The sequence below is a fragment of the Spea bombifrons genome, chromosome 1, assembly GCF_027358695.1.
Source record: "Spea bombifrons isolate aSpeBom1 chromosome 1, aSpeBom1.2.pri, whole genome shotgun sequence".
NCBI lineage: Eukaryota > Metazoa > Chordata > Amphibia > Anura > Pelobatidae > Spea > Spea bombifrons.
In genome coordinates this window covers 42563817-42582979 of record NC_071087.1, presented here as the reverse complement: position 1 = coordinate 42582979, position 19163 = coordinate 42563817, and the positions used below count along the sequence as shown (strand labels likewise).

At 37.3% G+C, this 19163-nt stretch overlaps 1 protein-coding gene across 1 annotated transcript in view; it reads right to left on the bottom strand.

Moving 5' to 3' along the window:
* Positions 1-3095: 3095 nt before the first annotated feature.
* Positions 3096-19163, bottom strand: part of TRPC3 (transient receptor potential cation channel subfamily C member 3) — a 69779-nt gene continuing 53711 nt past the window's right edge. Inside the window, exons 7-12 of the mRNA XM_053461414.1 lie at positions 13665-13929; positions 12539-12734; positions 8813-9022; positions 5293-5376; positions 4368-4443; positions 3096-3427 (exon numbers count right to left, since the gene is read on the bottom strand). Of these exons, the coding sequence (XP_053317389.1) occupies positions 3285-3427; positions 4368-4443; positions 5293-5376; positions 8813-9022; positions 12539-12734; positions 13665-13929 (974 nt within the window). The 3' untranslated portion in view covers positions 3096-3284. The remainder of the gene's footprint in view (positions 3428-4367; positions 4444-5292; positions 5377-8812; positions 9023-12538; positions 12735-13664; positions 13930-19163) is intronic.

The window sequence follows — 19163 nt, the reverse complement described above, 5'->3', positions numbered from 1 at the left end:
ATTTATCCTTTATGTGGGCATTTAATTACTCCTTTGTGTTCCATGGCTTGTAGAATATTACATTTTCTTCCACAATAATCATGAACTAGCTTTAGCTCTTGCAGATAGCATAGCTAGGAAGCACACAATTATTCATCTACTGAGTTGTGTCTTCTCCGTGTTGCAGATAAGATAGCATCCGCACTGTTACCTGAATAGCAGAGTGTTTTTTTTTTTCTTGGTCTATAAATTTCCATTAAAATAATGCTTATCTTGTTCGGCTTGTGCGATAACATAAACAATGTGTAATTGAATTTTGTTGCTTATTACAAGTTGATTCATTGTCTATACAAGAAAAGGGTTCTATGTATCAGTCATGCAGCAATGTAAACACTAGGCGGTGCTGTTGTAGAGGTGTATGTATCGGTCATGCAGCAATGTAAACACTAGGTGGTGCTGTTGTAGAGGTGTTGTATTAAACTGCACCCAGTGATTCATGGAGGGCTTTCTAATTCAGCTTTTTGGGCAATACCTGTGGGATGTTTGACCAATGCTGCTTTTTTTTTTGCTGCAAACTTAAAATTGAATTAGATATACTATGGGATAGATTTTATAAGTTACATCAGGAAAAACAGGACAATCAAGATAAGCCAAACGGTTATTATCTGCCGTCATGGTCTATGTTTCTATGGTACCAGCCAGGTGAATTTGTTGCAAGTAGTATAATCTAACTCCAGTTCATGGATTTTGTACGTTGTTGATACGTGTTTATAATAAACTTCATCTTTTGCTGGTAAGATATCAGACTTGACAAATTTGCTACAGGCATAGAGTTGTATTGTGTTAGCCATAGAAAGAGAGAAAGCACATTTAGTAAAGATGATACCTTAGTTTGCTATTTCACATAAACTGGACTGCAAGTATTCAAGACTATCTAGGTCTCTTCTTATCAATATATGCCTGAAAAAGAGACCTGGATAGTCTCGAAAACTTGCAATCCATTGTACGTCATTTAGCCAATAAAGGTATCATCTTTACCAAATTGGTTGCACAAATTGGAGCCAGGAGCTAACATGCTTTTGATTTTGGCTCATATGACATTGCATCACTTAACCAATTGAGCTCCCCCTCCCAGCAGCGCATATTGAGCCGACTCCTGGACACAAAAACTATAAAGTGCTAGTTGCCGGACACACAAATAGGCTATATGTGATTTGTCTATATGTGGTTTTGTTGGGTTTTTTCAGGCCGTAGCATATAAGCAGAGATACCAATCAGAAACTTAAATTCCATTACTTACTTTATACTTAATATGGTTAGAATATAATATTCCTTGAAGACAGCACTTGACACATATTATATAATATTTCATATTACTTTGAGTAGAAGAGACAGAGATTGGAGGACTTCCCTAGGGAGAAATTTTAACACTGAGATCGCAGCTAAAGAGATAAGCCAGAGATATGTCAGAGAGCTCCTGCTCACCCTGTTAGAAGCGATTACCCAAATACCACAAATGGCATTAGTCAATATAATATAACCTTGCTTTTTTGTCTTCACTCAACAAGCAAGAAACACCTATATACACTTTACCTTAGGTTTCTCCAGAAATGGCTGCTAATGAAAATAGTTATTTTGTTTCTTACATACAGAATACCAGACAAAAGCAAACATTGGTGTAAAACTATGGCTCTTCACTGTCATCTAAAGTTATGGAATTTGGGATGAATAATTTACTATATTAGCTTTTAAAATAGAATGACTTAGATGACAAGAATACCCTGTAATATTTTAAAGTCAGAAAGTACTATTTTTATATTGTCAATGATAATGCTGCTAAAAGCTATGTTAAGCATGATATTGTAAACACCGTAATATATACAAATATGTATATTTATTTACTTCATTGAATGTCCTACACAAGTCAGGGAACAAACCAGATTAGGTATATGGGACTATACAGTTACGGGCTGTCCAGCTGGAGGTCTCCAGGCTCCATTTGTCTTTGATGGCCATGGCTAGGCTGAGGACTCATTAGGCTTTATGATCACCCATCAATGGAACTTGTATAAAAAGTGAGGAGGTTTGAAATGTGGTCGTATTACCTTAGCATCCAATCAAATTGTCTAATCTGCAGAAAAATGTCATTGTCACTATGATAAGACCATTTGTCACACTTTGCACCAGACACTCTTTTTATATAAAACTCTCAATGTTTTAATGTATCAATTGCATTCTGCTAAAGTACCAAGTGATGTGATGGAGTAGATATATATAAGCAATTTATGTGCACAATATATGGAGAAATATACCCTGTCTGAAGCAAAGTTTATTAAACAGTCATTTGGCGTAGTATACCGTAGGTAAGCAGCAGAGCGGGGGAAACACAACTACTAATCATCGTTTCACAGAATTTGTTATCAACATTTAGTGGCAATAAGTCTTTTCCCTGGTGCCCCATTGAGTGACATTAAAGAACTTCAGCACTTATGTGGCAATATAATTACACACGCCGAGATATATACAGCCTAGACAGCTAGCAGAACATATGGAACCTATATGAAGCTTTGAGTCAGTATCATATACCACATCATTAAACGCAATGTCTGGCAACACATGGCATAATATGATGATCTAAGTGGGCATCTATCACTTGTGTTATTATTTTTAATTATACATTTTTTAAGTATTCAGATTTATATTTTCCAGCTCTACCAACCCAAAGACCTAGGCCATTTAATGGAGTTGTTCTTTGATTTATAATAATGTCTTAGTAAATACTGCATTGGAATCTGTCAGCCCAAGTAAGAAGTTCCTGGAATTTGTCTGTTTTAGAAGGCTGTGCGTGAGCCCTATTATATTTTATTATATAATTTAATTTATCACATCTTAGGGCGAGACGGCAACATAAACCATATGATGTGGCAGCAAAATGGCATTTCTCACAAAGTATTTTTTATATTATTACATATAGTACAACTGCTTCCCGTTTTGACTTTAAGAGGGGTGCATTTATACGTACCCACTATGTAGAGCAAAACATATCTAACACAAGTAAAACATGTATCCAATTTATCTGCCATCTTACACATGAAGAGAAACGAAAAATAAATAAATACTGGCAAAAAATTCTATTTTCCTCCTGAAGCTGAAAGTCAATACAGATAATCAAGGAAAAGTGAAAATCCCCAATGACAAATATATATATATAATGTGCTATAAGTTTACCAGACATTTTTATTTTTCAAGTATCAGATGCTGTTTTTTGTTTTATTGCCATCATATGCACTTCTAGGAAATCCGTTTCATTCGCAACGCGATATGTTGGTATTAAGCTTTTCACTCAATTTGTGAATCAAGGCAGACAATTCTTCTGTGGCTTGCGACTTGTCTTCTAGAAGTTCATATCGGAGACTAGAGATATCTTGCTTTATTTCTTTTAATTCGCCTGTGTTAATGAGAAGGTAAATAATATTCACAAATTAATCAGGGGGATTGAGGGGGCTCTAGTTCAACAGCAGGGGAGATGCCGTAGCTGCAGATACCTGTACTGAGTCCATCTCCTGGTCACTCCAGCCATACATATTCACTTGTGACTGTTGTAAGCAGTTGATACCATGCACCTGAATGATCAATAGCATGCATGATATGCATAGGTGCAGAGTAGGCCCAAATCTCTGGGACCTCGACTAGGATGCCAGGAGGCATATGGGTGCAAAGGGACCCAAACCCTTCCTTTAGACCCAGTTCCCAGTCTCAACCACACCTCACCAGTATCTGTAGCTTTAATTGTGACCACAGGATACTTATAACAAAAACTGGCGCCAAAAATATCTCATAAGAACCTTATACAAATTATGACTTTTTTAGTAGAGAGTTTAATAAGGATATGCTTGTCTTGTCTTGCCTCTGTCTTGAAGGTGTCACTTTTCACATACTGAGTGTTGTGGGGAAAAGCTTGGTTTCCTTTGCTTCTAAATAAAATGTAAAGTATGCGAAAACCTTAAAATATCTGCTAAGGCCTTTTATTTTACTTCTTCTTACTGCAGTAATGATCAAAATACTGGCAGCAAGAACAGGGGCATTGTGGTTGAATGAACCTATCAACACTGCGACAGTACTCTGGAGGCTGGTAGAGATAGATATTGTATCAATACAAGAGAACAGGGCGACGGCTTTAACCCAGACTGCGGGAGAGACAAAAACACCAGTTTCTAAAAATTACAATTCTGAACATGTTTAGATGAAGCTAATGTTATTACAAATAACCAATATAAAATATATTCAGTTAATTGCCATATATATATATATATATATATATATATATTGAAATTAAATGACAGGAAGGAAAGGTGAATACACAAAGAAACTATAAAAAGTGGGCTTACCTTCATTTACTTCATCATTTTCTCGGTCTACTTGTGCTCTCAAGACATATCTCTTTATCAGCCTTTTCATTATTTGCTATCAGAACAATTGAAATCAGTGTTAACAAAATATATATGTTTTTATACGCATAGAATAGTCAAAGATATTATCAGCTTCCACTGCTCCTACACTATGATTGCCAAAGTGATGATTTACATAGCTGGGCTCCTTTGACAAGAGCGAGGGAATGTAATCCACCAGCCGTACCCACAGTAATTAATATGTTAATGTATCAAATTTATCTTGCCTTTACCTTAATTTATGTGGAATTTAATTCATGACATGTTAGAGGTTGAAATTCCTAAATAGTTTTGTTTTGCCCATAAAACCTAGAAGTGACTCTGCCTATACAGAACAGTATTGGTATATAATATATATATATATTCACACTCCAACCAGCCATAACATTCTGACCAACTGCCTAATATTGTGTAGGTCCCCCTTTTGCCGTCAAAAGAGCCCTGACGTGTCACGGCATGGACTCCACTAGATCTCTGAAGGCGTTAGCAGCAGACCCTTTAAGTCTTGTTGGACTTGTTTGTCCAGCACATTCGCCAGATCTCAATCCAATCGAGCATTGGAGGAATGGAGGAGAGGCTGTCCCCATTGGTCTGCCTTTTTGCAGAAGTGCACACGAGGCCAGATGGTAATGCAGATAGATTCATGGAGGAAGGCACAGAATTGCCTTTCTTTCTCCGCAAATCTATCCGGAAAAACATGTCTTGGGGCAGCAAATAGCCACCCCTGTCAAAGTGCATGTAAGGGTCGGCTCTGCTGCATATTTTATTATTTTCTGTAAACGTGATTATATAGGTTTACCCAGTGTGTACATAGGTTTAGCATGTAGAATATCAGAAAAATATGAGGTTACACAGGTCAGCTTACCTGATAGCGAGATGGTTGATTAAGAATACTATTAAAACCCAGTGACTCGAAAGCCTTTGCATTAGACTGAGAAAACAGATTCAACTGAAAGAGAGTAAATAGAATGATAAATATGAATTTAATCAAATTCCAAATTTTTTATCAAATTAGGGTGAAGATTTGTTAAATGATCTGCTACTGATGACTTTGCAGCTAATGTCATATTAGGTGAAAACTATGAACCCAGCTTTGGCTCCTACAGCTCTTCTCTTTTATAGCTTTTTTTATACTGTTCTTGTTTGACATAGGCACCAAAAAAAAGAGAGAGCCAGCACATAGAAAAAATAAACTGAGGCATCACAGTGAATATTACAACCGTAATCTACCAAACATGTAGTAAAAACAAGATGCTTATATGCCCTTTGTGGTATTGGTTGATATAACAGGCAGAACAAAAAAAAAGAGAAATTACCACAATTATGAATTTATGATGCTTTGGATGTGAGAAGCATACTGATTCATTAATCATTTTATAAAATACAAGCCAAAATCTGTTCAAAAGTCAGTAGATATTTTTTTAATTACTTGACGTGAGTCACATTTTGTAGACGTATCTCTATGACCCGCATTAAAAATGTATCTTATAGAAGGAATGACTGCGTGCCAAAGTGTCTTGTATTTGAAAATAATCTCATTAATAGTGCTTGTAGCTCATTTTATAGTTCGTTCTCATAACACGATTACGTTACAGCGACAGGAAAAATGTTTATACAGTAATGACATATTGTAAATTGAAAATGTATTTAGTCCCTTGATACTGTCTCATTGTTAGGAAACCAACGCATTATTTTGTTTTTCCTCCTCAAACTACAGAACCACACAAAGCAGTTTGCATGCAGTTCCTTTCATTTTTTTACATTATATAAGTTACACACAAAGAATGAAATTATATAAGTTGACTGTTTTAGGAAAATTTGGGAATTTTTTTTCATACTATATCAGTGGCGGAAGTAGTACGCTAAGGGCCCTTGTGCAAGACAGCTTGTATGGCCCCCCCAAAAATGTTCTGCAGTAGACACAATTAGAACTAATTCAGATTAAACAAAAAAAAGAAAAATATAATTTATTTAAGTTAAAAAAAAAAATGGGGATGTTTTGGATGTAGCATAGGTGGTGTGAAGAAGTCAGTGGCTTTGTGTGATCTTGAAGGTGGGGAGAACAGATGGTTTCTTTCAGAATGCAGGTTGGGGGTATTAGGATGATAGATTATATGCTTGTCTGAACACGTTGGTTTTAATTTATAATTAGAATAAATAGTGCTTTGACAGAACAAGGTAGAGAATTTCAGAGAACTTGAGTAAACCCCTGGAGATACAAATTGGGAGAAGTGATAATGGTCGAAGAGAGATTCAAGTTGTGGGCACAGAAGAACGGGTAGTTAGGAAAGCATTTGGAGATTTATGGGGACTGTGATGTTAAGGGCACTGTAGGCAAGGGTCAGGAGTTTAAATAAGGGGCAGTATAGGGATGGTCAGTTAGCAGAGAGTTGCAATAGTCCAGACACTATTTCCCCAGGAAATACATTAGTATTTTAGTAGATTTAGTGCTGTATATCAGCATGTTTTAAACCATACCATATAAACTGCCAAACAATGTGGCATCATTTGAATTATCTATTACCAGAAACCGGATGTGGGAGCTGATACATTTGTGCTTTCCCTGCCAATGTTAATGTTTGTGTATATTGAAGGCCACCACTCTCTCACATCCCATCATGGTGGCCTCCAAAAACTCCACCTCACCCAGGGTTAACTCATCTCAAAAGTACAGCTCTACCCCAGCCACTCCAGTGGCCGTGCTCCAGTTGTATTTGCTGTACTTCCTAACTGCAACCCTACGCTCAGGCGTCATTTTGATGCTAATTATTGCTTCAGACAGTACTAGTAACCCATAATTAAATAAGTGGAGGTATACATGATGACAAGGTTTATAAATTAGAATACTTTCACTGTTTGTTTTGGTTATTAAATGAATACTAATGTGGTGCTGGGGTGAACTAAATGCAGCATGGTTGTCACGTCTGCAATACAGCAGAGGATCCTCGCTGCAGAAATTGGGAAGGCGCCTCCTGGCGGAGATGGAGGGCCCAGCAACGAAACACCAAAGTGAATCACGGACACGGGAGCGTAGCGCAGTACAAAATCCAGGAACGAAAATAATAAATAAAATATAATAAATTCAGGGGTCAGGCAAAAGAGTAGTCGGGGTCACGAGCTGAGGTCAGGGCAGGCAGCAAACAGCAAGGTCAAAAACTAGCCGGAGTCAGAACCAATAAATAACAAAGGAATATGGAACGCTAGTGAAGGCTATTAGGCACTATCACAGGCAAAGGTGAAGTGCCTACTGAGGGTTTAAATATCCCTCTACTCACAGGATCCTCCTACCCACCTAATTAGGGGGAGGAGGAAGAAAGCTAAATGTCGCTTTAAGAAGCGACATGAATATTTATGAGTTAGCCGTTCGCGCATGCGCGAACGGCACTCCTGACGTCGAGGCGCGCGCCCCGTCAGGATCCAGTGATCTCTGCGGGGACACGCGTCTATCCGCCGGACGGACCTGGCGGCGGCTCCCGCCAACGGAACGAGCAGGGGGCTGGACGCGCGGGCTGCGTCTCAGCTCCCCTACCCGCGGGACCACGGAGGAGGTAACAATGGTACAGTGTGGTGCATGGATATAACAGAGTTCTTTTATGAAAGAAGAAAAGGAGAGATCTGGAAGATGAAACATCTGTGATAGCTCAAGCGCAGCTGACTTTGATCTTTGTTAATGAAAACAAAATCACTCTCTTGTGTTACTTTTGATAAAAGTTCGATTTTGTCTTCTCTGCACTCTTGGAAATAACAATAGATTTCCTCTGTATGGTGGCAAAATAAGTATCTTTATTATATAGAGATACATTGAAAAAAAAGAAAAGAAAATGCGTATCCTAGCAAGTGTCCTTGTATCATTTTATGAATAAGACATTGAAGCCATGGTTTTTTTTAAATAAAACTATCCCTTCAAATGAACAATATTTACCAAAACAAAAGTGACATAAATAATGATTGGGTTAGTTTCCTTAAGGGTTATTTATTGACTCTTTTTTTTTTTCTCTCTCCTAAACTTCGAATGACCCCCCTCCCCGGGGAGCAGGATTCATTAGCTAACCCGAGAAGATGAAGAAGGCATATAGCATGCCAATGTATTATAAGCAAATGAAAAAGGCTCAGGTGCCTAATGCTGAAAATGCTAGAGCTGTTTTCTTGTTTCTCCGCAACTTGGAAACGATGGACACTGAAGCAAAATCTTTACTTATCTTTCTAGAAAAAATGATAAAAATGTATAAAATGACTACAAGTTTTAATCCCTGATGCCTGTAATTCAAAGCTAGTAATAACATTTTGGTAGACAAATCAGCATGCATACTGTCACAAGTGACCATACTGTTCTCTCCCATGCCAAAGACAGGATCAGAAATCCTGTAAAAATCATGAGCCCTTACCCGGGACTTAGAATCGGCCATTCCAATTTCAATGTCCTTTTGAAGTCTTCTTGTCCTGCACTTGAGGAAGTTGAAGATCCTCAAGATAAGGTATACAAATGATTTGGGGCTTGGTACAACGCTGTAAGGTGGAGGCAATGTTTTACCTTCATCAAAGTAAGATAACCAAAGCTTGGATCTGGCAAATTTCCACTCAACATCACTGTCATCCTAGAAATAGAGAAATTGCAGGGATGAGCTCCTTTGACATCTGCTTATCTTTTGCGTTTATCATATCTAGAATAATTCTGCACACAGTCGCCTTATATGCATATTGACTAGTCTTTTTTGCTTCTATCCTTTTCAACAAATATTTTTTTTGTTTCAGTATATTACGTGTTACTGCATTGTCTGGTTTCATTTCATCAAATATAAGTAAGAAACACAAGTGAGAGGCTAAAGTAGTGCAGCGATGAATAGGAAAAGACAACTACATCTCTCTTCATTTTGTACAAGATTTGTCCAGCAACCAGAAAAAAAAGAAATAAAAAAAATTACAATGGACTGGATGTCACATCTTTCATTGGCAATGAGCTATACTTAAATAAGAAATACAACACAGTTGAAAACGCACAATTTTTATCATGCAAGAAATATAATATTGAATTTTAAGCAAAATAGGTTTTGAGTCCAGTAAAAACATGATTTAGAATTGCTTCTCTTTTACACCAGAATACATATCGATGTTATTGATAAAACAATATTTATTTGAGAACATATTTTTTGACACTGAAAAAGGGATGGAGATATAATGCCCAGGAGAGGGTGGGCAACATTTAGCCTAGGGGGAATGTGGAGCCAAACGGCCCAGTAACAGCAGATCAAAACAAATCTAGTCCTATCCAAAACACATAAATAATAATAGCAAACCCATAAGCACAGAAAATTTCCAGTCATCATGCAAATGTTGGCTAAATTTATGGTTATTCTGGACATTCTGATGGTTGTATGGGGAACTGCAAGTAAACACTTGGAGCAGCCTACATCTTTGAATCAGTGCACTTCATGGGGGAATCCTCCCTTTCTCCCTTCTTGCCCGTCCAATATGAGATTTAAATCAAGCCATGATATTTGAACAGCAGTATGGGTGACAAATAAAGACCCACGAAAGAAGATATTGTCACAATTCCTAGCTTAAATAGTTTAGTGTTGGAAAAAAGACACCAGTTTCGGTTGTCTGACCAGCATTTCATTTTTATCTCCCTTGAGTTACTCTAAAGTGATGTAGGAATGAGACAAGCAATAGTCCGGTGCAGTAAATCTCCAGGCCAATCAAGGGAGTCCAGGTTGGACCTGAATCATGGTGCATCTTATATTTTTCAATACTGTTTTATTCACCATGTTACTGAAACGCTGATTTATAAAACAAAAGCGCATCAAATAAATCTTCCTTGCAGAAATCACCTCATTTTCTCTTTTCACTAGATCTGGGAAAGTAATAAAATGCCTGACCTCAGCCTACTTTGTCATCTGAGCTCGCTAGGAAAGGTTGATGGGTAAAATGCCTAGAATAGTGATGCAGCTTCAATATATTAATATAAAATGGGATTAGAATAAAACTGTAATCCTTTGGGCAGCACTGAGTGATTGCATGGAGATTCTCTATTATTTATAATCAATCGTTTTTACTCCAGGCTTCATCAAACCACAATCACGTTATCTGCCATTCACCTTGCAGGACTGCACTTTGGCTATTAAAGATCAATTGTACACATTCGTTACAGAGTACGCTGTTTCATGTTTGCAATAGCTCAGGAATAAAGCATCTATTTTAAAGGAAACAACAAGATAAAGAACTGAATTTATTATCACTGAAAAAACTAGTACACTAGTTATGAACAGACCTTATGCTTATTATTTAGGTTCACTGATTTTACTCGTCAGGACTTGATTAATAAGGTAACTGGCTTTGTATAAGCACTGTTTCATGTTCTTTTTTATTTGCCTACACACCCATATTCCATACATAGTTGTCTGAAGGGGGGGTAGGAGGGGGCACCCCCACTGGAGCAGCAGCAGGGGAGGGGCAAACAGTAGGCTGTTAAGACCTAGGTTAAGTAGACATACAGAGCAGAAAAACATCTGGTAGTCAAGGGAGTGCACCCCAAAAAAAACATTTTATTTAATTATGTACACCCCTGCTGTCAGAGTGGTTTGGTCTGCTATCTTCCTCTCCCGCTAGATGGTCTGCTCCCCTTCACTCTGGCAGATGCTCCTTAATAGCCACAAAGTCTCCACCTGGGCAGAGACACAGTTTGCATGCTGCAGCCTCAAGGTAGTTTATTTCAAACATGTATTGCAGCTAAGGTTAGACAACATTCTAGCTGCTGAGACTACATTTCCCATGACTCTCAGCCAGTCCGGTATGTAAGGCATCATGGGAAAGGGAGTCCTCAACAAGTGCACTGCCAAAGGTTAGCTTTTATATCATGGATTGGTACTGCAGCTGCTACACTAACTAACTTTTGTTAACCGCCTCTACACTATTATTCCGCCAGCCATATTGGTAACTGAACATCGTGGGAATTGTAGTTATGGACCGGGTTGTGGTGGCCTACACTACACAATAACTTTTTTGTTGTTGACTGCGGCTCTCATGACATACAGTCAGCCATTACTGGCTGAACACCATGCGAATACTACTAACATGGTCATATCATATTTCCTATTAACGGGTAACTAACATTTGCCTCCCACCAGGAAACCCAGTTCCTGGGCCAATAAAGATATTCAATGGTATGGGCAGAAGAAGGTATCGGGGTTTGAGAAGGGGAAGGTGGGGAGGATATTTTGCCCCCCCAAGGAAAAATCCTACAGATGCCCATGATTTCATATATGTGTGTATATATATATATATATATATATATATATATATATATCCTTACTGTAAATTACACTGGTTGTTTACTTCATCCAGTATTGGATTAACCGAGAGGCACGTGGAGGAACTGGTACAGGACACAGAGTGGTAGGCTCCTCTCTCACAGTGAAACAAATCTTAATCAAGGACTGCATTATCAATGACCATAACTTGCACCTGTTATTGTAACCAAATAGTAAAAACTGTGTTCAACATATAACTGTGTGCCATAACCACAGTGAACTATAGAAGGTATAAGTCATATCCAGAGCACACAATCACTTACTGTGCTTCAATTTATAATTTATTTAAAACTTTGTGTAATTTGCATCTGTAAGTATCATAAAATTGTATTCTATATTTGTATAGCTCTTTGAAGGCATCCAATGGGGAACATTTTAATAAACCTGCAAGGATAATTACAACCCTGGCACATTTTCTAAGGCATTAAAAGTAATACGTTGTCGATGTAAAAACTGAAACAAAGTTACTGAAAGATCTGAATGGGGGCTTACTGAACTATAATGCATTGGGCCATTGTGCTTTAACAATAATATTTAGGTGGTTATAAAGTGATTTGCGCAAGTACCTCTTGCTAAGTGTATTTATGCTAATGGATTGTGTAGGACATATATCACAATGTGACTGATGATAACTATGGTACTATAATTCCAATAAATGCTCAATAATGCAATATCCACAATTCTTTCTAATCAAAGAAAATTATAAAAGTACTTAGAAAAACTCCAGTTTTCTAGAAGATATAGCTTGATATTTACTATTCCATTTCATTGTTGTTTCATTGTAGCAACAACCAGTTTTAGTACCTCTATTTCTTGATAGGAGCTGTTAATCATGGCTATTAACATGTTTAGAAGAACAACCACCATAGTGACGTTGTAGATTCCATAAAGGACATAACCAATGTTCTCGATGAACTTGTGGTCATATTTTAGAACCACAGAGGTTACTTCAGAGAGGCCAAATATGGACCAGAACAAAGTTTTGAAACTTTCTTCAACTCTAAAAATGGAGAAACAAGAGATATATGTTACTAGTAGAATAACATCTGTGTCTATGAATACTGCAAGCCAATAAATAATCTTTGATAATATTCAGATACAAGCAAACATTAAAATAACTTATAGAAGTGTAAGTTATTTTTATATTGTCATTGGGATTTTTAGAAAAGATGTACTTTTGGTGACATAAACCGAAAGCAGACAGGCAACCCTTTACCAGTGTCTCGTTGCTCTTCCAAATGCCCTTATTTCACCCTAATCAGTAGGAGATCTTAGTTACCAAACTTTGGCCTCCCAAATATTAGAATACTATTAGAATAATAATAGGGCTTTATGTCAAACATGATAAGTATACAATGCAACAGCTAGCGTTAAGTGTAGGCTTGTGTAAAGTTGATATAGCTTGCGAGCAGGGCTCTCTGCACCAAATGTATCGGTTTGGCTTAGTCTGTCAATTCTCGTCTTGTCACATACCCCTTGAATATATGTATTGTATTAAGCACTGCATAAATTTGGCGCTCTATCAATAAAAGATAATAATAATATAAATTGATCTATGTTGTAGGTATCTGGCACTGGATAACATTTTAATGGATTTACTAGAATTTCTAGAAATGTGGTTATTCCAATTTCTACATCTGAACTATATATAAAATATATTTTATATATATATATATATATATATATATATATATATATATATATATATATATATATATATATGAGTTTTGTTAGCAAAGTTTTTAACTAATCTGTGTATCCTTCCCTGTTCCACAAATATCACATATATTGTATCTAGTAGTTTGATGACCTAAATTGTCTGATGTCTTTATACAAACCTCCATATGTCATTCTTCTTTTAACCTTTGATTTCTGAAAATAAATCATTATAAAGGTAATAAAAACCCTATTGGCAGCTGTTAATACTTACGTTGTGAAAGCAGAATTCACTTTAGCCCCAAGATAGTAGGAATACAGGATAAACATCCCAATCATGAATGCAAGAAATACCATGATAAAGAGAACCATGAACTTAAAAATGTCTTTGACGGTTCTGCCAAGAGATATTTGCAGTGGTCCGAAGCTCTCATTGGCTGGGAGGATATAGGCAATGCGAGAGAAGCTGAGGACTACGGCAATAGCATATAGACCTTCAGATATAATTTGTGGATCGGACGGGAGCCATTTGTCTCTAGCTGAAAGAAATAAAATTAACAACAAATAACTCAGCTGATTGATCTCATACATGCCCAAAAATAAAGGTCTTATGGTATTAATCATTCAATTCAGTACAACAACCTTACCAAATGGCAGGTACCAAAATAAGTCTATGCATACAAATATACAAAATACATGCAAGAGGAAGTTTAAATAAATATTTGTAATATGTTAGGAGCGGTCTTTGTGACAGTTCCCTAGTAAAGATATATCGAATACAGCAATTTGGAGATATATTAAGAACAAGACAATATGGCACTACAATTCTTCCAGATTCGTCCCCTCACTCACAAAGATGTCAAGGAAAATCTGCAGATGTGTGATGTGCGATATATCAGAAGAGGAAAGAAAACAAAAAGCAATCAGGTGCACAATGTAGGAAAAGAGGCATACCACAATGTCCCCGCTCTTCATCTCCATCAGACACAGTGATGTATTTTAAAAACGTGACTTATAACTTAAATAGATAAATATGTCATATATAGACATGGCGATTTTACAGATGAAAGACTAACAACATCCGTATCAAGAACAAATCTTTACAAAGAATAAAGATTACTTTCATTGTAATTCACTCAACTGAAATGTTAAACATTGATTCACTTTCCTAGTGTTCAGTCCAAGGGATGAAAGAGCAGATTTATCTAAACAGTACCGCATCAGGCAATCATTAAATTGAGCTGGGAGGGCAATCACCCAAGACCAGGGAACCAGCAAAGATTTAATTACCAAAAAGACATGGGAACGTACTGTAATGCCTTGAAAACATAACAGCAATATAAAAAAAACCTAAAATTTTAATCAATCACTGACTGCACATAGATAACCTTTAGAATATTAAAGCCCTACAATATGGCTTTGGGTTTAAATAAGGACGTATGAATGTTACAGGAAAGTATAGTATCTTGGGATGTACAGCATCCATACAGATGGACTATTCTGCACTCAAGGCGAACTCTGACGGTACAGACACCATTTTGTGAGCAAAACAACCACTTTGGTATAAAGACTATCAAGCAAGTTCAATTCATGTACCGTATATTCCGGCGTATAAGACGACCCCCAACTTTTACAGTCCAAATATAGAGTTTGGACTATACTCGCCGTATAAGACTACCCCTCTACCCAGCGTACAACAACCAGCCAATCACGGCAAGCGATGTACCTTACCGGTGATTTGCTGGTTGATTTGCTGACATATACATACATGCACTGCCCTTACACACACACACACACACACACACACACACACACACACATAATATATATATCTATATATATATCTACACATATGCCTGTCCATACATACACATTTATACACTGCCCTCACCACACACCCCTGCCTTTACACACACATGTATATGTATATGTATATATATATATATATATATACACACACACACGTATGTATATATATATATATATATATATATATACACACGTGTGTGTGTGTGTGTGTGTGTGTGTGTGTATATATATATATATATATATATATATATATATATATATACACACCAGTGTGTGTGTATATATATATATATATATATATATATATATATATATATATATATATATATATATATATATATATATATATATATTTCTCCCCCCTTTCTCCCTTTCTCCCCATCTCTTACCTTATCTTCTTTCTTCCATCCAGTTGTGGGAGCCCGAGGTCTGGCACTTCAGACCTCGGCTTCCCTGCTCTCTAATCACTACGCGCCGGCTATTGATGCCGGGCGCCGGGACATGACGTCATCCCTGCGTTCGGCATCAATAGCCGGCGCCTAGTGATTAGAGAGCAGGGAAGCCGAGGTCTGAAGTGCCAGACCTCGGGCTTCCCTGCTCCCTCATCACTACGCGCCGGCAATTGATGCCGGGCGCCGGGACATGACGGCATCCCTGCGCTCGGCATCAATAGCCGACGCGTAGTGATTAGAGAGATTGGTGGCTTCGTGGGAACCTCCGGCTTGGTAAGTACCCGGCGTATAAGACGACCCCCCACTTTTAAGAAGATTTTTTGGTGTTAAAAAGTCGTCTTATACGCCGGAATATACGGTATGTTTGGTCATATGCACATGAGATAGAAGGTGATGCACACAAGTCAAAAGACTCACTATCAATGACTAAAGCACAAACTTTTTTATAAAATGGAGCTCAAACGCCAAAATGATTGCCAACTAATCCAATAAATGTGTACATTTACCAAGCCTTTCTCATAGCCAACTGAGGTAAGGACTGGCCATTGTCACATCCAAAGCTCATCATAGACAATGTGGTACTGACAGTATATGTGTTAATGTTTCTTTTGATGTCTCTCTACCCTATCTTTAAATGCATTAACTTATGCTGTCTTTGCAGTTAATAATATATATATGAACATATATACCGTAGTTAAATTCTAAAAAAAAAAAAGAATTATATTTATATGACATAAGTTGAAGTGAAACTGAAAATATACAGTATGAATGGATAACATGCATAGTTCATATGGAGTTGACTGTGAATGTGGTAATAAACCAACCTATATACTCCCTAATTCAGTGGTATGGTGACTTCTTAATTATGCTCATAATTGGGAACTTCCCAGGATAGGTTACCAAGACCTTTACCGAGGGAGTTGCTTGGGGGGTCATGGCCATCAAACGTGTGGAGGCATGCGTAGCTAATGTTTCGATGGTGTTATCTGTGAATAGGGCAGGGCTAGCACCAGGAAACCTTAAGTGGGCAGATAGGGGTAGAAAAGGGCTTCTACTCTACTTGGTGAAGAAGGAAACTAACCCAGGGAAGCAATGGAGACTCTAGGTCAATCCCGGAGAGTTCCTAGGACTGCTTATGCTACAGTCATTGTGTTAGCGTTGTAAATGTTAAACTGTCACTGGTATACCATGAAGTTTCCGCCTTGTGCATGTGCAGAGTGTTTTATTGTGCTTTCTATGGTGTTGAATTTCTTTAGACATTTCTATATGTGTCTTTTGTTTTGCCTTTTGCAATGTACTCAAATAGATAATATGTTGTAAAGGTACAAATTGTAAATACAAATAGGTACTTTGCTATCTTGGGTATTTTGTTTGATTTTTTTTCCAGCCCAAACATCTGACTGGTGTGAGTAGGACATGTAATTTCCCTGATTTCTTAAAATATGAAGGATATTACAAGTGGGGATGAAAGGTCAGAGAGAACACAAACCACACTGTGGAAAATAAGAACAAATGTTTTAGAATCCAAATAATAAGAATGCATCAAAACAGAATAAAAGTTTGTGTGCTTACTTGGAAATAAAACATTTTCATTATAGGACCATCAATTTCAGTTTATAGATTACTGATACAAGGCATTAAACAAAATAATTACATTTTGATTATCCAATATGCATACAGTAGGAGCACAGGCTGCATAATTGCACAAAATCTGTGTAACGATAAAATGACCTAACAAACCAATACAAATTATAGATGGTCTTGTTGAAATTGAGAGAGATTGGGGCTGAACCAGTTGCTAAAAGTTATGGCCCAGATGGCATTATTGACTAACACTGGAACACGGTTAATCCACATAAAATAAATAATATAGCTATGTTTGGTCCATGGACTTCTTTGAATGCATACATATAAATAATTTAAAATGTTATCAGGAAACCAGTTAGACCAAGATATACAAGAGTATTTCATTTTCAATAAAAATACAGAAATACAGAGCTCCTATTGGCCACAGAACACCCTAGCTAGCAGAAAAGTGGAACCTACAGACTGAACAAATAGCTTGATGGCTGTTCCAGGTCTGAAGGGCCCATTGTAAACCATTTTGAACCGGGAGGGAGAAAGGAATGCCGCCCCATGGGGAAACCGGGGTTGCTCGCACAGCATACGTGTATGTAAGCATGAATGTCTATATGTATGGGAGCATGAATGTCTATGTATATGTGTACGTGAGCATGGATGTGTATGTATAAGTGTGTGTTAACATAAATCTGTATGTGAAAGTGTTTGTAAGTACGAGCATGAATGTGTAAGTGTTTGTGTGCTAGCATGGCTGTGTATGTGTTGTGTTTGTGAGAATGAATGTGTATATTTAAGTGATGTGAGGGGGGAATGTGTATGTTAGAATGAGTGAGTATGAGTAAGTGTATGTGTAAGCATGTTTAAAGTTGTGTAAGTGTGTTTACATATGTGTGTCGGCTGTATGTTGGGAGGGCAAGGGGCAAAGAAGGCACAGACAAGCTATTTGGTAGCAATGATGGTACACACCAGCTGTTTGTGTGCATTGATGAGCTGGGCAAAGATGGAACAGACAGGCTGGGGATTAGGATGGCACTGATAAATAGCTTGGGGCAAAAATGGCACAAACGAGCTGTTTGGGGGCAAAGGTGGCGCTATGGAACATGATGCCTGGTGAAGTTGAGAGCCTTGTGGCAATTTTTGCTCACAGGTCCTTTGTTTTCTAGTTGGTTCTTAGTTATGCAGCAGAGGTGCTGCCACCCCCTGGAAATGCTGCCCCCTAAATATACCTTTGACGTTTCTTACTCTACCTTACATCGTATCACCTTATTCACATAGAACTATTCTTTATTTCCATATATATAATTTTCTGTGATAGCAATAAAATGACACTTTTAATAATTTATTGGTATTTTCCTCCTTATAGATTCACAGAAAGAGCACTAAGCTGTTCTCAAATACATGATGTAAAATGAACAACAGCTTTATACAGTTCTCATAGAGATCAAAACTATCGATGTGAAGCATAATATATCTCTTTGAGAACAATAATTACTGTAGAATAAATCAATATTTCAATTGCTATAATGCTAGCTGCTTACAAAATGCAATATACCTACTGTAAGTGCAGAATTATATCAAGCAAAATGCAGGGTAAAAAAAGACGACAGTTTCACCGAACTGCACCGATCAATTTATAGTTTGAAACTGTCTGATCGCTGAAAGCATTAAGATTAACGTCAATCCGTACTTTATTGCCCAGCATAATAATGTCTGTTTAGAAAATGTAAATGGATATAGATTGCCCATGATTTAATGAAATATGGGCTCCTACAAAGACCTGACACACACACAGTGATTCATGTAAAAAGCAGCATCTCCAAATACACAGTATTGAGTTTACATATCAGCATTAAGATGAATGACCTCGTTCACGTAAATAACATCTTCCAATATAATTATCTAAGCCTTAATTGCAGCTAATGCAGGAAACG